Source organism: Cebus imitator, unplaced genomic scaffold, assembly GCF_001604975.1.
Source record: "Cebus imitator isolate Cc_AM_T3 unplaced genomic scaffold, Cebus_imitator-1.0 Scaffold46, whole genome shotgun sequence".
In the NCBI taxonomy this organism is placed as follows: domain Eukaryota; kingdom Metazoa; phylum Chordata; class Mammalia; order Primates; family Cebidae; genus Cebus; species Cebus imitator.
In genome coordinates, this window is record NW_016107361.1 from 4,896,097 (window position 1) to 4,917,307 (window position 21,211).

At 38.3% G+C, this 21,211-nt stretch overlaps 1 protein-coding gene and 1 long non-coding RNA gene across 10 annotated transcripts in view; both read right to left on the reverse strand.

Annotated features, from left to right (window-relative positions):
• Positions 1–21,211, reverse strand: part of FER (FER tyrosine kinase) — a 485,340-nt gene that overhangs the window by 418,477 nt on the left and 45,652 nt on the right. For 7 of the 9 annotated variants that reach the window (XR_001824818.2, XM_017527225.2, XM_037737991.1 and 4 more), the window contains one exon: positions 10,161–10,427. The exons of 1 other annotated variant lie outside the window; for it this stretch is intronic. Coding sequence is in view for 7 of the 8 variants with exons in the window: in XM_017527225.2 (XP_017382714.1) it covers positions 10,161–10,367 (207 nt within the window). In the remaining variant the exon portion in view is untranslated. The remainder of the gene's footprint in view (positions 1–10,160; positions 10,428–21,211) is intronic. One more of the 9 variants, XM_037737990.1, reaches the window with a different exon arrangement.
• Positions 19,580–21,073, reverse strand: LOC108303406. Its single transcript, XR_001824820.2, has 2 exons — positions 20,708–21,073; positions 19,580–20,132 (listed from the first exon to the last, which is right to left on the reverse strand). It is a non-coding gene; the product is annotated as an uncharacterized LOC108303406 (long non-coding RNA).

The window sequence follows — 21,211 nt, forward strand, 5'->3', positions numbered from 1 at the left end:
GAAAACTAACAAAGAAATTCTAACCTTAAATTCAACACTTGACCAACTAGATGTAATACAAATCCAAAAAATACTCCATGTATCATACACAGAATACACATTATTCTCATCTGACATGGAACATAATCAAATATCAACCACATGCTTGGTCATAAAACAAGTCCCAATTTAAAAAAAAAAAAAAAATCTAAATAATTCCAACAACACTCTTGGACACAGTGAAATAAAAGTAGAAATCAATACCAAGAAGATCTCTCAAAACCACACAATTACAAGGAAATTAAACAACTTGCTCCAGAATGACTTGAGGGTAAACAATGAAATCAGGGCAGAAATCAAAAATTATTTGAAATAAATGAAAACAGAGAAACAGCATACCAGAATCTCTGGGATGGAGCAAAAGCAGTGATCAGAGAAAAGTTTATAGCACTAAACACCACACCAAATAAAGAAAGATCTCAAATTTAAAATCCAACACTATACCTAGAAGATCAAGAAAAATAAGAACAAACTAACCCTAAAGAGAGCAAAAAAAGAAGTAACTAAAACTAAAGAAGAACTGAATTAAACTGATGCCCAATCATCCACACAAAGAAACAACAAAACAAAAACTTGGTTCTTTGAAAGGACAAACAAGGTTGATAGATCACTAGCTAGCCTAACAGAAAAAGATAGAAGATGCAAAATAAGCACAATAAGAAATCACAAAAGTGACATTCCAACTGAGCCACAGAAATATGGAAGATCCTCAGAGACTATTATGAACACCTCTATGCAAACAAACTGGAAAATTTATAGGAAATGGACAAATTCCTGGAAACACACAACTTCCCAAGATTAAATCAGGAATGTATTAGTCTGTTTTCACACAGCTGATAAAGACATACCCAAGACAGGCCAATTTACAAAGAAAAGAGGTTTTACTGAACTTACAATTCCACGTTGCTTGGGGAGGCCTCACAAACATGGTGGAAGGCAAGGGGGAGCAGATCACATCTTATGTGGATGGTGGCAAGCAAAAAGAGAGCTTGCACGGGAAAATTCCCATTTTTAAAACCATCAGATCTCATGAGACTCATTCAACATCACGAGAGCAGCACAGGAAAGACCTGCCCCATAATTCAGTCACCTCCCACTGGGTTCCTCCCACAACACATGGAAATTGTGGGAGTTAGAATTCAATATGAGATTTGAGTTGGGACACAGCTAAACCATATCATTCCACCTTGGGCCCCTCCCAAATCTCATGTCCTCACATTTCAAAACCAATCATGCCTTCCCAACAGTCCCCCAAAGTCTTAACTCATGTCAGCATTAACTCAAAAGTCCACAGTCCAATGTCTCATCTGAAACAAGGCAAGTCCCTTCTGCCTATGAGCCTGTAAAATCAAAAGCAAGTTGGTTACTTCCTAGATACAATGGGGGTACAAGCATTAGGTAAATACAGCCATTTCAAAAGGGAGACATTGGCCAAAACAAAGAAGCTACAGGGCCCATGCAAACCTGAAATCCAGTGGGCCAGTCAAATCTCAAAGCTCTAAAATGATCTCCTTTGACCCCATGTCTCGCATCTGGGTCATGCTGATGCAAGAGGTGGGTTCACCCATGGTCTTGGGTAGCTCTGCCCTTGTTGCTTTGCACTCCCAGCTGCTTTCAAGGGCTGGTGCTGAGTGTTTGCAGCTGTTCCAGGAGCACAGTGCAAGCTGTCAGTGCATCTACCATTCTGAGGTCTGGAGGATGGTGTCCCTCTTCTCACCGTTTCACTAGGCAATGCCCAGTAGGGACTCTACGTGAGGGCTCTGACCCCACATTTCCCTTCCACACTGCCCTAGCAGAGGTTCTCCATGAGAGCCCCACACCTCGCCCTTGCAGCAAATTTCTGCCTAGACATCCAGCCATTTCCATACATCCTCTGAAATCTAGGAAGAGATTCCCAAACCTCAATTCTTGACTTTTGTGCACTGACAGGCACATCACCACGTGGAAGCTACCAAGGCACGGAGCTTGCACCCTCTGAAGCCACAGCCTGAGCTGTACCTTAGCCCTTTTTAGTCATGGCTGGAGCAGCTGAGACACAGGGCACCAAGTCCTTAGAATGCACACAGCACAGGGACCCTGGCCTAGCCCACAATACCATGTTTTCTTCCTACACCTCCAGGCCTGTGATGTAAGGGGCTGCCATGAAGACACATGACATACCCTCAGGACATTTTCCCCATTGTCATGGTGGCTAATATTCAACTCCTCATTTATGCAGATTTCTTGAATTTCTCTCAGAAAATGGGATTTTCTTTTCTATCACATTGTCAAGCTGCAAACTTTTATCCTCTGATTCTCTTATGAAACTGAATGCTTTTAACAGCACCCAAGTCACCTTTTGAATGCTCTGCTGCTTAGAAATTTCTTCCGCCAGATACCCAAAGTCATCTCTCTCAAGTTCAAATTTCCATAAATCTCTAGGGCAGCGGCAAAATTCCACCAGTCTCTTTGTTGAAACATAACAAGAGTCACCTTTGCTCCACTTCGCAACAAGCTCCTCATCTCCATCTGAGCCTGGACCTTACTGTTCATATCACTATCAGTATTTTTGTCAAAGCGATTCAACAAGTCTCTAGGAAGTTCCAAACTTTCCCAATTTTCCTGTCTTCTTCTGAGCCATCCAAATTGTTCCAACCTCTGCCTGTAACCCAGTTCTGCCTGGTAGTGAAAATGTGTCACTACCACATTTTCAGGTATCTTTTCAGCAATGTCCCACTCTACTGGTACCAATTTACTTTATTAATCTGTTTTCATGCTGCTGATACCTGAGACTGGCCAATTTACAAAAGAAAGAGGTTAACTGGACTTACAGTTCCACATGGCTGAGGAGGCCTCACAAACATGGCAGAAGGAGGAGCAAATCACATCTTATGTGAATGGTGACAGGCAAAAGAGACCTTGTGCAGGAAAATTCCCTTTTTTAAAACCATCAGATCTTGTGAGACTCATTCACTATCACAAGATCAGTGCAGGAGAGACCCAATCCCATAATTCAATCACCTCCCACAATACGTGGGAATTATGGGAGTTACAATTCAAGATGAGATCTGGGTGAGGACACAGCCAAACCATATCAAGGAAGAAACTGAAACCCTGAAAAGACCAACATCCAGTTCCAAATTGAATCAGTAATTAAAAACCTACCAACTAAATAAAAATTTAAAAAAAAAAAAAAAAACTAAATGGATTTACAGCCAAATTCTATTAGATGTACAAAGAAGAGGCAGTACCAATTCTACAGAAACTATTCCAAAAATCAAGTAGGAGGGAATTCTACCTAATTCATTCTAAAAAGCCAGTATCGCACTGACACCAAAACTTGGCAAAGACACAACAAAAGCAGGAAACTACAGGTCAATATCCATGATGAATACAAACACAAAAATCCCCAATGAATTACTATTAATAGCAAACTGAATCAAGCAGCACATCAAAAAATTAATTCACCATGATCCAATAGGCTTCATTCCTGTGATACAAGGCTAGTTCAATATATATAAATCAATAACTGTAATTTGCCACATGAACACAATTAGAAGCAAAACCATATAATCTCAGTTGATGCAGAAAAAGCTTTTGATAAAATCCATCATCACTTCATGATAAAAATCCTCAATAAACTAGGCATGGAAGGAACATAACTTAAAATAGCAAGAGCCATTTATGACAAACACACAGCCCACATCATACAAAAGGCATATGCTTGAACTATTCCCCTTGAGAACTGGAACAATACAAGAATGGCCACACTCACCACTTCAATATAGTACTAGAAGTCCTAGCCAGAACAATCAGAGAAGAGAAAAAAAAAAAAAAAAAAAAAATAGAAAAAAAAAAAAAAAAAAAAAAAAAAAAAAAAAAAAAAAAAAAAAAAAAAAAAAAAAAAAAAAAAAAAAAAAAAAAAAGGCACCCAAATAGGAAAATAAGTCAAACTATCTCTCTTCATAAATGATAGGTGTCTATACCTACAAAACACTAAGGACTGCACCAAAAGGCTCCAGAAACTGATAAATGTCTTCAGTAAAGAATCAGGATATAAAATCAATTAGAAAAATCAGTATCATTTCTATACACCAACAACATTCAAGCTTATAGCCAAATCAAGAATGAAATGCCATTTACAATAGCTACAAAAATAAAATAAAATAAAACACTTAGAGATACATTTAACCAAGAAAGTAAAACACCCCTACAAGGAGAACTAAAATAAATACACTGCTGAAAAGAAATCATAGATGACACAAACAAATGGAAAAACATTTTGTGCTCATGGACTGAAAGAATCAATATCACTAAATGCCCATACTGCCCAAAGCAATCTGCAGAGTCAACACTATTCCTATCAAACTACAATGTTATTTTTCACAGAACTGGGAAAAACTATTCTAAAATTCATATGCAACCAAAAAGTAGCCCAAATAGCCAAAGCAGTCCTAAGTAAAAAGAACAAAGCCAGTGGCTTGACATTACACAAGTTCAAACTATACTATAAAGCTACAATAACCAAAACAGCATGGTAGTGGTATAAAAACAGACCCATAGACCAATGGAACAGATAAGAAAACACAGAAATAAAAAAACTGCACACGTACAGCCATCTGATCTTTGATCAAAAATAAGCAAAAGGGAAAGGACTCCCCATTCAATAAATGGTGCTGGGATAGTTGACTAGCTTTATGCAGAAGAATAAAACTTGTCCCCTACCCTTCACCATGTACAAAAATTAAATCAGAATGGATTAAAGATTTAAATCCTCAAACTATAAGAATTCTAAAAGAAAACCTAGGAAACACCATCCTGGGTATCAGCTTTAGGAAGAAATATATTTATAACTAAATTATCAAAAGCAATTGCAACAAAAATGAAAATTGACAAATGGGACTTAATCAAGCTAAAGAGTTTCTATACAACAAAAGTAACTATCAATATAGTAAACAGACAACCTATAGAATGGGAGAAAATAATCATAAACCATTCATCCAACAAAGGACTAATGTTCTATACAGAACTTAAATCATGAAGAAAAAAAAATTTTTAAGTGGGCATAGGACATTAACAGATACTTCTCAAAGGAAGACATACAAGTGGTCAACAAATACATGATAAAATGCTCAACATCACTAATAATCAGATAAATGCAAATCAAGATCACAATGAGATACCATCTCATACCAGTAAGAATGGCTATTACTAAAAAGTGCAAAAAAATAACACATGCTCATGATGTTGTGGAGAGACGGGAACACTTATACACTGTTGGTGGAAATGTAAATTTGTTCAGCCACTAGAGAAAGCAGTTTAGAGATTTCTCAAAGAAATTAAAACAGAACTACCATTAGACCTAGCAGTCCCATTAGTGGATATATAGCCAAAAGAAAATAAATAGTTCTACCAAACAGGCACCTACATTTGTATGTTCATCATAGCACTATTCACAGTTGCAAAGACATGGAATCAACCTCAGTGCCTATCGATGGTGGATTAGATAAAGAAAATGCAGTACATATACACCATAGAATACTACATGCTCAAAAAAAGAATGAAATCATGCCCTTTGCAGCAACATGAATGCAGCTGGAGGCCATTATACTAAGCAAATTAACACAGGAACAAAAAAACAAATACTAGATGTTCTCACTTATAAGTGGCAGCTAAACATTGGGTATACAAAGATATAAAGATGGAAACAATGGGCACTGCAGAATACTAGAGGAGAGTGGGAAGAATAGGGGAAATGGTTGAAAACTAACTATTGGGTATTATGCTCACTACTTTGGTAAAGTATCCCCAGGTAACAAACCTGTATGTGTACTCCCAGAATCTAAAATAAAAGTTGAATTATTTTTTAAAAATTTTAAATGTATACCATTTTTACTCGTTGAAAGACCCAATAAATACTGTTATATAGATTTTCCCCAAATTTATCTATACATTCAATATAATTCCAAGCAAAATCCTAGCAGCCTTTTTAAAAAAATAAAAATTGGTAAGGTGCTTCTAAAATACATAAGGAGTTGCACAGGATTTAGAAAAGCCAAAATAATTTTGAAAAAAAAAAACACTTCAGTAGTACCCCTTAATCTGTTGTTTTGCTTCCTGCAGTTTTGATTGCACATAGTCTAGTAAGGGAAAATTCCAGAAATAAACAATTCCTAAGTTTTAAGGTGACACCACTCTGAGTAGTATGATGAAATATCTAGCCTTCCCACTCTGTCCTGCCCAGGACATGAATCACCCTTTTGTCTCGTGTATCCATGCTGTATATGCTACTTGCACATTACTCACCTAGTTACCCTCTCAGTTCTCAGATCAACTGTCTTGCTATAGCAGTGCTTGTGTTTGAGGAACCTTTATTTAACTTAATAATGGTGCCAAACTGCAAGGATAGTGATGCCGGTAATTTGGATAGGCCAAAAAGTCAGAAAGTGTCTCCTTAAAGGGATGAAAAGTTCTCAACTTAAGAAAAAAACATGCTGAGGTTGCTAAGGGCTATGGTAACAATGAATCTTCTATCCATGCAACTGTGAAGAAAAAAAGGAAATCTGTGCCTTTGAATTTTTGATGTTATACTTCAAACTGCAAAAGTTATATGCATAGTGTGCAATCAGTTCTTAGTTAAGATGGAAAAGGAATTAAATTTGTGGATGGAAAGCATGAACAGAAACATATTCTGATTGACGACAATGGATGTGCAGTACTATTCACACCTTCAGGCATCTACTGGAGATCTTAGAACACATCCTCCATAAATAAGGGATGACTACTATATACTACTTGACTTTGATATTATTACTTATAATCAAATGTGTTACTGGTGTCATGATAGACAAAAATCTGAATGGAACAGAATAAAGAATACAGAAATAGACTCACATTATGGTAAACTGATTTTAAACAAAGATCCAAGGCAATTCAATGGAGAACATTTAGTATTTTCAACAAATGGTGTTAGAACAAATGGATATCCAGAAGCAAAAAATAAATAAATAAACTTCAATCCATAGCTTGCCATATATACAAAAATTAACCAAAAATAAATTATAGACCTAAACACAAAACTTAATACGATGTAATTTCCAGATGACAACATAGGCAAACTTTTACTTTGTGTCAGGCAAAGATTTTTTAAGATATAACAGAAGCACATCCTCTTTAAAAAATTATAAATTTGACTTTACTTATAGTTAGAATAAATGATAATTTTTCTGTGTTAAGAGGAAATAATGGCTTGGCACAGTGGCTCACGCCTGTAATTCCAGAGCCTTGGGAGGCCAAGGCAGGAGGATTTCTTAACCCCAGAAGTTCAAGATCAGCCTGGGCAACATACTAAGATCCCGTTTCTACAAAGCAAAAAATAAAATTAGCCAGACATGGTGGCATATGCCTATAGTCCCAGCTCCTCAGAAGGCAAAGGTGGAAGGATTGCTTGAGCCTGGGAGGTGAAGGCTGCAATGAGCCATGACTACACTACTGCACTCCAGTCTCGATGCCAGAGCAAGATCCAAAAAAAAAAAAAAAAAAAAAAAGGAGGAAAAGCTAACACACTCCTTGATTTTCTGTGAGTTCCCACACATTGTTCAACTGTAATTTAATGTATAAATTAGTAACAACAAAGAAAATAGAAACTATGAGACAATGCTAAATAAGACATGTCAACAGAAAGTAAGAAAATGAAAAGCAAGTAAGTGGTAACTAATTAGCACATGAGGAGAAGTGAAAACATAAGTGTCCTCCAAAAGGGAGGTCAAGATTTATGAGGTCAGATGACTCCAGTAAAGCTCAGGAACTGGAGACAGCTGGAACAAATGGAGGAAGAGAACAGCATGCTAAAACAGAGGGATTGATTCAAAGTCTACGTAAGAAGCAGGAGACCAGGTGCAGTGGCTCACTCTTAGCCTTAAACAATCCTCCCCTCAGCCTTCCAAGTAGCTGGGACTACAGGCACCTGCCATTGTATCCAACTATTATTTTACATTTTTTAAAAAACTATTTCATATTGTGGATCAGTTCATTCTGTAACTTGGAAAAAATATCACTTTTGCTTCTGAATGCATTATAACAATTTTTTTTTTATCTTTTTCTCATCAAAAATTCCTGTTGGTAGGCCAGGCACGGTGGCTCACACCTGTAATACCAGCACTTTGGGAGGCCGAGGCACGTAGATCATTTGAGGTTAGGAGTTCAGGACCAGCCTAGCCAACATGGTGAAACCCCGCCTGTACTAAAAATACAAAAATTAGCCAGGTATAGTGGTACCCTGCTACTTGAGAGACTGAGATACAAGAATCACCTGAATCCAGGGGTGGAGGTTGCAGTGAGCCAAGATTGCACCACTGTACTCCAGCCTGGGTGAGAGAATGAGACTGCATCTCAAAAAAAAAGAAAAGAGGGATAAATGAAGCAGAAAGCCTTTGGAATCAGAGACACCAAGCAGCTTACCAAAAACAAGAAGACTGAATAAAATGTGACTCTTAAAACATCAAAAGTACTTTCCCTATCTATTCCCATTAACATAATGGCAGGCTTATACCCACAGATAATGAGACAAATAAAATAAAAGATACCCAGTTATATTCAAATTTCAGATAAATAACAAATAATTTTTAATGTATGTCTGTCCTAAATACTGCATGCAAATTTAAATGGTGTCTTGTATTTTCTGTGGCCATCTCTGCCAGCTCTACCTTCAGACTAGAGATTGGCCCAGAAAGGAAGTTAAAGATATGAACATTAGTGACCCCTTTTTTTGTTTGTTTTTAGGTTGATTCTCGCTCTGTCACCTAGGCTGGACTGCAGTGGTACAATCTTGGCTCACTTCAACCTCTGCCTTCTGGGTTCAAGCAATTCTCCTGCCTCAGCTTTCCGAGTAATTGGGATTACAGGTGTGTGCCACCATGCCTGGCTAATTTTTGTATTTTTAGTAGAGGCGGGATTTCACCACGTTGGCCAGGCTGGTTTTGAACTCCTGACCTCAAGTGATCCACCCACCTAGGCCTCCAAAAGTGCTGGGATTATAGGTGTGAGCCACCTGGCCCAGTCAAGTGGGCTTTTAACAAAATCACAAATCCTTACTTGATCAAACACTATATATGCATTCTCCACGGGTAACAGAGTTTTCCTCTAAAATTTACTCAAATCCTAAGACCCAAAAGTGAAAGAAAATTAATTTAATATTCTAAAGTAAAAAAGATTTATTTTTAACTTAGAATAAATATAGTGAAATATGATATTAAATTAAGACATTGGAAGTAACAAAGCAGGAATCCAAGAACTATTAGAGTTTAATGTTTCTTCTTCAATGTTTTCAAAGAACAATTAACAGTACAATTCTGGCCCTTATTTTTATATGGCAGAATAATCTTGGGTTAAAAAATACATTATTCATCCAATAGATGTTTTAAAAGTGACTAACTCGACAATATCCTAGTATTTTTGTACTGAAATGATGGCAAATAACAGCTACACGCTAAAATATTCCATATGATTCACAACACTCCCAGAAGAATTCAGGGAGTGGGTGGTTTATAACTAAAGTTTGTGCAAAAGGGAAAAATAGCAGGGTTCAAATGACCCAAAACCAAAAGAGTTAATAAATCAAAATTTGTAACAATGGTTCTCAAACCTGACCAATTAAGTCAGAATATCAGAGAGATACAGCTGCCAATTTTTTGTTTTGGTTTGGTTTTTGAGACAGGGTCTCACTCTGTCACCCACGGCTCACTGAAGCCTTGATCTAACAGGATCGAGCAATCCTCCCACCTCAACCTCCCAAATAGCTAAGACTTCAGGCATATGTTACCATGCCCAGCTAATTTTTGCATTTTTTGTAGAGACAAGATTTCACCACGTTTCCCAGGCTGGTTTCAAACTCCTGGGCTAAAGTGACATTCCCGCCTCAGCCTTCCAAAGTGCTAGGATTACAGATGTAAGCCAACATGCCCGACCACCTCAAACTTTATAATTCTTAAACACTTCTCCGTGAGACTCTCATAGTCTATAAAATTGTGGAATCACTGCTTTAGAATGCTGACTTGAGTATGCTCATTCAATACTATGATCTACTGCATTGTAAGGACAACTCTGATGCTATAAATAACAAATGATGAAATTATGCTTCTTACCTTGGACATGTTGCTGACATAATTCATTTGGATAGTACTTTCCTTATCAACTTGATTACAAAGGTTCTGTAAAGTAGATGCATATTCTTTGTCACTTTTTATTCTCAGGGCCATAAATTTCTTTACTGTTTCCAGTAACCGTAATTCCCAGTCTTGCAATTTTAACACTGCTTCATGTGAATTCTTCAGGTCACTCCCAAACCCCATTTTTGTAAGGCACTGGTTATCCTCCACACTGCACAAGCGGGCCTTCTAATCAGCACATATCTGTGTATGCAAACAGAAGAGAAAAACTCTTAAATAAAAAGGAAATTTGTCTTCAAAAAAAATAGTTATGATAGATTCTTCTTTGGGGTACAAAAAATCACAACAGAATACTTTCTTCCAAAGATCAGAAACAAGATGAGGAGGTCCACTCTATTGTTGGCTTCAACATTACACCAAGGTCTTAGCCATTACAATGAAATAAATGAAATAAAAGGGGCATTCAGATTGGAAAGAATAAAGTAAAACTATCTTAACTTGCAAATGATATCATCTTATATGTAGAAAATCCTATGTAATGCAACAAAAACACTATTAAAATAAATGACTAAAAGCCTCCACCAATTGTGCCCCCCACCCCCCTGCCTGCAGGAACACCTAATTTAACAACTATTTACACACACAAAAATCACCTTCATAAGAACCAGAAAAAAGCTGAGAAATCAGAGTACAAGGTTTAGCTTCCTATCGCTGAAAGAGGTACTAAAAAGGGTAGAAAACACAGTCTTGAATCATCAAGACCAGTCCTCTCCCATTCCCTGGGAGTGGTCACATGGTGCACAGAGTATGCTTGGAGGAGAGAGGGCACCGTGACTGTGGGACTCTGCAATAAACTCACTGCTGCCCTGTCACAGCAGAAAGCAAAACCAGGATGAACTCAGCCAATGCCCACCCAGGAAGGGAGCATTTAGACCAGCCATAGCCAGAGGGGAATTGCCCATACCAGCAAACAGAACTTGAGTTTCAGCAACCTAGATAGACATGAGAGAGGGAGGCTACAGGAGGGCTTGCAACACCCCTTCTGCACCCCAGCCAGCATAGCTTGCAGCAACCAAAGTGACTCCATCCTTCTGCCTGAGGAGAGGAGACAAACAATAAAGAGAATGTTGTCTTGCCTCTTGGGTACCAGCTCAGCCACAGTAGTACAGGGCACTGGCAGAGTTATTAGGCCTCCATTACAGGCCCTACCTCCTGAATGACATTTCTAAACATAACCTAGGCCCAAAAAAAGCCTGTTGCCTTAAAAGACAGGACCAAGTCCTGGTAGGCTTCAGCACCTGCTGACTTAAGAGTCTCTGATCCCTGAATAACCAGCAGTGATACCCAGGTAGTACACTGTGGGCCCTGGGTCAGACTCAGACATGCTAACCTCAGGTGAAACCTAACACATTCCCAGCTGCAGTGGTTATGGTAAGAAAAATGAAGAGAAAGGTAAAGGGTACTTTGTCTTACACATTAGGTACCAGCTTGAACACAGTTGGGTAGAGTATCAGGCACATTCTCACAGCCCAATTCCAGACCTTGCCTCTTGGATGTTACTTCTAGACCTGCTCTGGGCCAGATAAGAGCCTACTGCCCTGCCGGGTAAGTCCCAGGCCTGGCAGGATTCACCACAGTCTGACTGAAGAAAACTTGGCCCTTATGTCAACATGAGCAGTAGCCTGGCAGTACTTCCTGTGGGCCTGTGGTGATGGTGGCCAGGGAGAGAGGCCCTTCTATCTGTGGAAAGGAGAGGGAAAAGCAGGAAAGACTTTGTCTCGTGGCTTGAGTGCCAGTTTGGCCATGGTAGAACAGGGCACCAAGTAGATTTCTAAGGTTTTGACTCCACTCCCTGGCTAACAGATGGCATCTCTGGACCCACCTGGAGCCCGCAGAAACTCATCACCCTTGAGGAAAGGACACAAGCCTGGCTGGCTTCTCTACCTGTTGATTAGAAAGCTCTAGGGCCTTGAGCAAACATAGGCAGGAGTCGGTGATTACAGCAGGCCTTGGGCATGACTCAGTGCTATGCTGGCTTCTGGAGCTGCACTGGGTCAGACCCGTACTGGTAGCAACACAGTGACTGTTTCACCCCACCCCCAGCTCCAGGTGAGTCAAAACAGAGAGAGAGACTCCTTTTGTTTGGAAGAAAGTAGCAAAAGAGAACAAGAATTTCTGCCTGGTAATGTAAAGAATCCTTCCAGATCTTATCCAGGATGACAAAAGCAGTACCTCTACAAGTCTGCATGAATCATAGTGTTAACGGGCTTGGAGTGGCCCCTAATGCAGATACAGCTTAGATCACAACATCCAAGTACCTTGAATTACCTGGAAAGCTTTCCCAAGAATGACAGGTACAAATAAAGCACAGAAGTCAAGACTACAATAAATATCTAACTCTTGAATGGATAGACTCTGACAAACATCCACAAGATTCAAGACCATCCAGGAAAACAGGACCTCCAGGCACAAACTAAGTAAGGCACCAGGAACCAATCCTGGCCTGAAAGATATGGGACCTTTCACACAGAGTATTCAAAATAGCTGTTTTAAAGAAACTCAAAGAAATTCAAGATAACAGATAGCTGGAATTTAGAATTCTATCTAGATAAATTTAACAAAGAGATTGAAATAAAAAGAATGAAGCACGAATTCTACAGTTGAAAAATGCAGCTGACATACTGAAGAATGCATCAGTGTCTCTTAATATCAGAATAGATGAAGCAGAAGAAAGAATTAGTGAGCTTGAAGACAGGCTATTTAAAAATACACAGTCAGAGGGAAAAAAAGAATAAAAGAGAATAAACTATGCCTACAAGAAGTATAAAATAGCCTCAAAAGGGCAAATCTTTTTCCCCTCTAGACACAGTCTCTCTCTGTGACCCAGGGTAAAGTACAGTGGCACAATCACAACTCACTGTAGCCTCAACCTCCTGGGCTCATGAGATCCTCCTATCTCAGCCTCCTGTGTAGCTGGGACTATAAGTATATGTTATTACAGTCAGCTAATTTTAATTTTTTTTTGTAGAGAAGGGGTCACACTTTGTTGCCCAGGCTACAGTCAAACTCTTATGTGCAAGCAATTTTCCCACCTTGGCCTTCCAAAGTGCTGGGATTACAGGCATGCACCACCATGCCCAGCCAAAAAAAGGCAAATCTGAGAGTAATTAGAATTAAAAAGGAGGTACAGAAAGAGACTGGGGTAGTAAGTTTATTCAAAGAGATAATAACAGAGAGCTTGCCAAACCTAGAGAAAGATATATTCAAGTACAAGAAGGTTATTGAACACCAAGCAGATTTAACCTAAAGACTATCTCAAGGCATTTCATAATCAAACTCCCAAAGGTCAAGAATAAAGAAAGGATCCTAAAAGCAGCAAGAGAAAAGAAACAAATAGAGATCCCACATGTGTGGCAGTAGAAATTTTTTCAGTGGAAATCTTACACGGCAGGAGAGAGTGGCATAAAATATTCAAAGTGCTAAAGGAAAAAAAAAGCTTTCACCCTAGAATAGCATATCTGGTGGAAATATCCTTTAAGCATAAAGAAGAAATAAAGATGTTCCCAGACAAACAAAAGCTCAAGAACTGCATCAACACCACATTTATCCTAGAAAAAATGCTGAGGGGGGGCCAGGCACAGTGGCTCACACCTGTAATCCAGGTACTTTAGGAGACAAAGGTGGACGGATCATCTGAGGTCAGGAGTTTGAGACCAGCCTGGCCAACATGGCGAAATCCCATCTCTACTAAAAACGCAAAAATTAGCCGGGCATAGTGGCAGGTGCCTGTAATCTTAGCTACTTAGGAGGCCGAGGCAGGAGAACTGCTTGAACCTGGGAGGCAGAGGTCACAGTGAGCTGAGATTACACCATTGCTCTTCAGCCTGGGCAACAAGAGTGAAACTCCATCTCAAANAAAAAAAAAAAAAAAAAAAAGGAAATGCTAAGGGGAATTAATCAATCAGAAAGAAAAAGACATTAATGAGCAATAACAAATCATCTGAAGGTACAAAACTCACTGGTAAAGTAAGTACACCAAAAAGCAAAGAATATTATTATGACATTTATAATAATAAGGTGTAATTGTGGTGTATAAACTACTCCAGTCCTCAGAAGAATGACTACAAGATAAACAATTCAAAAATAATAACTACAACTTTTCAAGACACAGATAGCACAATGCGTTATAAAAAGAAACAACAAGTTAAAAAGCCGGGGGGGAGGGGGAAATGGGTGGTGGTCAAAGTTGAAGTGTAGAGTTTTCATTAGTTTTCTTTCTGCTTGTTTGTTTATAAAATTATGTTAACTTGCCATGAGTTTAAAATAATGAGTTATAAGATAGTATTTGCAAGCTTCATGGTAACCTCAAATCAAAAAAATACAAGGAATATTAAAAAAGTAAAATTAAGTCATATCACCAAAGAAAATTATCTTCCCTAAAAGGAAGACAGGAAAGGAAGAAGACCAGAAAACAGCAAGCATGTAGAAGAGAACCCTGAAACACTGCTGCTGGTGGGAAGGTGAACTAGTACAACCACTATGGAGACCAGTTTGGAGGTTTGTCAGAAAGCTACCGTATGAGCTACCAGATGATCCAGCGATCCCACTGCTGGGTATATAACACCCAAAAAAAGGAAATCAGTATACTAAAGAGATATCTGTACTCCTATGTTTGTTGCAGCACTATTTACAATAGCTAGTATTTGGAAGCAACCTAAGTGTCCATCAACAGACAAATAGATAAAGAGATGTGATACATATACACAATGCAATACAAAAAAGAATGAGATCTTGTTATCTGCAACAACATGGATGGAACTGGTGGTCATTATGTTAAGTGACATAAGCCAGACACAGAAAGACAAACTTGAACTCATGGAGACAGAGAGTAGAAGGATGGTTACAACAGGCTGGGAAGGGTAGTGGGAAGTAAGAGGAAAGGGGATGGTTAATGGGTACAAAAAATATATAAAGAATAAGACCTAGTACCTGATAGCACAATAGGGTGACTATAGTCAATAATAACTTACTCGTACATTATCAAATAACAAAAACTATACAATTGAACTGTTTGTGACATAAAGGATGAATGCTTGAGGTAATGGATACCCCACTTACCCTGATGTGATTATTACATACTGCATGTCTGTATCAAAACATATCATATACCCTATAAATATATAAACCTACCATGTATCCACAAAAATTTTTAAAATAAACAAAAAATAGTTAAGTAATATTACAAGGTACAAGGTCAATATACAAAAAATAAATTATATTTCTATATTCTATAATTGAACAATCAAAAAATGAAACTAGAAAACAATTCTATTTACAAAAGCACCAAAAAAGAATAAAATACTTCAGAATAAATTTCACCAAAAAAAAGCAAAATTTGTATGCTTAAAACTGTAAGACACTGTTGAAAGCAATTTTAGGACTGGGTGCTGTGGCTCACACCTGTAGTCTTAGCACTTTGGGAAGCCGAGGCGGGCAGATCACCTGAGGTCAGGAGTTCAAGACCAGCCTGACCAACACAGAGAAACCTCGGCTCTACTAAAAATACAAAATTAGCCAGGCATGGTGGTGCATGCCTATAATCCCAGCTACTCGGGGGGCTGAGGCAGGAGAATCACTTGAACCCAAGAGGCGGAGGTTGTGGTGAGCCAAGATCATGCACTCCAGCCTGGGAAAGAAAGCAAAATTTCATCTCAGAAAAAAAAGAGACCGGGCATGGTGGCTCATGCCTGTAATCCCAACACTTTGGGATGCTGAGGCGGGCAGTTCACCTGAGGTCAAGAGATCGAGACCAGCCCGGCCAACATGATGAAACCTTGTCTCTACTAAAAATCCAAAAAAAAAAAAAAAATTATCTGGGCATGATGGCACACACCTGTACTCCCAGCTACTCGGGAGGCTGAGGCAGGAGAATCACTTGAACTCAGGAGGCAGAGGTTTGCAGTGGGCCAAGATCGCACCACTGCACTCCAGCCCAGGTGACAGAGGGACACTCCATCTCAAAAAAATAAAAAATAAAAAGGATAGTAGTTTTAAAAGACCTAAGTAAATTGAAATATTCATGTTCGCAGATCAAAAGATTTAATATTGTTAAGAAAAAAAGATTCTCCAATTTGATCTACAAATTTAACACCCATATTAACATCTCAGCTTTTTTATAGACATTGACAAGCTATCCTAAAATCTATATAGAAAAAGGAAATGAAATAAGTTGAAAAGAAGCACAAAGTGAGAAGATTCACACTTTCTGATTTCAAAACGTACTTAAAAGCTACAGTGATCAAGACACTACGGTAATAACCTATGCACAAACATAGAAATCAATGGACTAGACTAGAGGAACCAAATATAAATCTTCACATTTACGGTAAAGTGATTTTCTACAAGGTGCCAACTCCATTCCATGGGGAAAGAAAAGTCTTATCAACAATTGGTCCTAGGACAACTGGATTTCCACATGCAAAAGAATGAAGCAAGATGCCTTCCTTAGATCATACACAAAACATTAACTATAAATGGATGATATACCTAAATATCAGATCTTAAACTATAAAACTCTCAGAATAAAACATACAAGTAAATCTTTGTAATCTTGGCTTAGGCCATGGTTTCTTAGCTACAACAACAAAAGCACAAATGACAAAATAAAAATACGTTAGTTGGATTTCATCAAAATTTAAAACTTCCACGCTTCAACAGATACCATCAAGAAAGTAGAACAGGAGTGTATATTTACAAATCATATATATATGACAAGGAACTTCTGGATAAAGGACATAAAGAATTTTTACAACTCAATAATAAAAAGACAAACCAACAAAAAATCAACAAAGGATTTGAATAGACAATTTTCTAAGAAAAATGTAGAAATATCCAATAGGCGCATGAAAAGATGTTCAATATCATTAGCTATCAGGAAAATTCAAATCAGAACTACAATGAGATAACTATTTCACACCACCAGAATGTCTCTAATCAAAACACAGATATGTAGTTTAGCACTAAAGTGCTAACTGAAACCTTAAATGGTGCAACAATTCAACGTGGTTCATCCCTTGCTACCTGAAACGTTAAATGGTGAAACCACTGTGGAAAAGAGTTTGGCAGTTCCTCAAAAGGTAAAACATAGAGTTAGCATATGATCCAGAAATTCAACTCCCAGCTATATATCCAACAGAAATGAAAACATATGTTTATGCAAAAACTTGCATATGAATGTCTGATGCAACATTATTCACAGTAGCTACAAAGTGGAACCAACCCAAATATACATCAATAGATGAACAGATAAATAAAATGGGATAATATCTATACAATGGAATATTATTTGGCAATGAAAACGAAGTACCAATACGGGCTACAACATGGATGAACCTTGAAAATGTTTTACTAGGTGAAAAGAGACCAAACACAAAGATCACACTGTATGACTTCATTAATATGAAATGCTCAAAATAGGCAAATCTATAAAGTAGATTACTGGTTGACTGGGGCTGGTAAATGTGGGGAGAAATTAGAAATGACTGTTAGTAGATACTGGATTTCTTTTTGTGGTGATGAAAATGTTCTAACATTGATTGTAGTGGTGCCTGCATAACTGAATGTACTAAAAACAATTAAATTGTACAGTTTCAATGGGTGAATTCTTTGGTTGTTAAGTGTAGTCAAAAAAAGTTTTTTTAAAAAAATTAATACAGCATGACTTACAATCATCTAAAGATCAGTTATCATAAGCTTCCCCAAAATACCCTGTTCATTTGTTATAAATCCTGAAAATGATGGTAGAATTTATTTTGCCCCTCAGTTTCCTAGAATTTCAGGCAGTAAAATCTTTCAGAGCCAGTTAGAAGAAATGAAGAAAAACACCTTTTATTTTTCATTCCAGTTCATCCATAATAGAGGTTAATTTCTTGTTAATTCAGCTGATATCCTCTAAGCTACACAGAAAAACAAGGCGTGTGGCTCTCTAACCTCAATCATCTTATTTGAAGACATGGTAAAAATTAGGGTTTTCCAAATAAAGAAAAAAATTACGTGTGTGTGTGTACACAGTTTTTTAAGATGGGATCTTCCTATGTTGTCCAGGCTGGAGTGCAGTGGCTATTCACAAGCACAATAATAGCACATTGCTGGCCGAGCTTCCGGCTCTTAATGCTAGGGGCTTAAGCTGAGGCAGTTGACGACGCAACGGTGTTGTTGGAGAGTGAGCAGTTCCTGACGGAGCTGACCAGACTCTTCCAGAAGTGCCGGACGTCGGGCAGCGTCTATATCACCTTGAAGAAGTATGATGGTTGAACCAAACCCATTCCAAAGAAAGGTACTGTGGAGGGCTTTGAGCCCGCAGACAACAAGTGTCTGTTAAGAGCTACCGATGGGAAAAAGAAGATCAGCACTGTGGTGAGCTCCAAGGGAGTGAATAAGTTTCAGATGGCTTATTCAAACCTACTGAGAGCTAACATGGATGGGCTGAAGAAGAGGGACAAAAAGAAAAAAACTAAGAAGACCAAAGGAGCAGCAGCAGCTCCAGCAGCACCAGCACCAGCTCCAGCGGCACCAGCAGTACCACCGCCAGCAGCAGCAGCAGTACCACCGCCAGCAGCAGCACCACCACCAGTAGCAGCAGCAGCAGCAGCAGCAGCACAGTAAAGGATACAAATTTCTTGCTTTTACCAATTAACCACTGAGTTGCTATTTTTTTCCTTTGGTTTTTACTTTTGGCCACATAGCTAGGCTTCTGGTTCCCCCACAGTAGGTGTTTTCACATAAAGTGAGGGTCCTTTTGGAAAGAATAGTTGCAATGTTTATAGGGTAGTTGTAGTAAGAACCCAGTTTATTTTACATTTGGTTAATTGGTCTGTGCTGCATGGTTATATACTCCTGGATTATAGATTAAAAGTCTCTGTAGTCATCTCTGAAGAGCAAGCTATCATTAAACATGTCTGTTTATCAGCACCGTCTCTCTATTCCTTTTACCACCCCACTTTAATAGTTCTGGCAATAACTATTTCTAGAATGATGTGATTAATGAATAGGCTTTAGCTCTATAATACCTTCTAGGTTATTGGAATTGAACCTGTAAAAAGTCACGTTATTTCATGAGTTGCTTCCTACCTGGTTGTATAATTTTATCATCATAGTTCCTTTACCAAGTTTGAATGAGTACTCATAGTCAAATGAGAGTTTAACTACCTTAGGAGAAACATACTACAAAGTCATCAAGAATATAGGTTCCAAATAGTGATTTTTGGTTTCTTTATGCCCTTTAGTTTGGATATTTTCAGGTGCTTAGTCCTAACGGCCAAGGGAAGAGAAGGCTATTATCTTATGTTCCAGCTCCAAACAACCTTTAGTGTTAACAGATTTACAATTAAAAAGCAGCAGGTATATGAAAGCATTTATTATATCCCAAAAGATAAATTTATAATATATTACACATGAAAAACTAACAAAGCTCAACTTTGTAGGACAGCTTCTTAGAATTTTTTTTGTTCTTTTTTGAGACAGGGTGTTGCTCTGTCCAGGCTGGAGTGCAGTGGCGCAGTCACAGCCCATTGCAGCCTCAGCCTCCTCAGGCTCAAGTTACCCACCTCAGTCTTTGGAGTAGCTAGGACTACAGGTGTATGTCCCCTTGCCCTACTAATTTTTTTAGTTTTTGTAGAGATGGGGGTCTTGCTTTTTGCTCAGGCTGGTCTTGAACTCCTGGTTTCAAGCAATCTTCCTGCCTTGGCTTCCCAAAATGCTAGGATTACAAGTGTAAACTACTGTGCCCAGCGTCGTCTTAGAATTTAATTTTGAATGACAATGAATGTACAACATTCCATTATTCCAGTATAAGCCTCTGTCTGAATGAGGTCAACGACAGTTCTTTAGGGTTAAAATAAGATTCTGTAGTAGTCATCTCTGTAGCTATACAGAAATAGCACAGACACCCTGCAAAAGAAAGGAAAAGATTAAAAAGACAGACTCAGTTTAATGAGTGAAGAACAGAGCAAATAAATTTTTAGAACACTTACTTGTAGGAGCTTTATTTAAGCAAAAACAAGGTAGAAGACTAGTTACTAAAAAATTATATAGGTTTTAAACAAGGTATGACTGACGGGGGTCTGTAGTGTAAGGTCCTAATAAGGAGATAACTATTCACCTCATAGGCTTCCTTGTTGCTTTTTAAGTGGATGATAACATGAATGATGGGCATTATGACATAAGGGCACAGAGCAAACTAGTCATGGTTATTTTCTTTAATTTTAACATACTTATAGAAAGTGAATTACCTGGGTGAACAAAACTGTATAGTTGAGACAGCTACTCCTAGGACTCCTGTGTTTTCTTATTGACAAGATCATGACTGTGATTCACAGTCCAAGCAAGACTGACTGGTTGTCACCTGCAGTTCTAGCAACAGCTTAGGTGTCAAGCCTCAACAAGACAACAAAATAATGTCACTCTGAAACCACCTCCCTGAATTTTAACCATGTGAAACCTGCTATGCCCAAGTGATAACTTACTTTTTTTCTACTTTGATGTTATAAATTTCATCACAGACTAATTTGAGGTATCTTTGCTTCGGAAGGCGTGACAGCAGCTGCTTCACAGTTGTGTTAAATGCCTGTTCATCAGCATCCCACTAGGAAAAAAAAATATGACTTAACAGGGCACTAGGGTTTACCAGCTGGCTTTTTCTGGGTCACTAATGAAATTGCAGTGCTATTCCCCTCTTCAAGTATACCAGGAGATAGTAGAACCAGTTAGGAGACTGCTGGGGTTCTTCCTGTGAAGCACCAATTTTCTTTAAAACAAGACTCCCTAATTAGAGCCTGATTAACAATGCTGCAGCCCTAGAGTGCTGATGTCACTTTATACCAGTTATTTCTGCCTACCATTTACTTTTTTTTTTTTTTTTTTTTTNAAAAAAAAAAAAAGAAAGAAAGAAAAGAAAGAAAAAAAGGAAAATTCCTGTTGGTAGATATTTCAGACATTTCCTGGGTTTTTGTTGTTGTTGTTGCAAATAT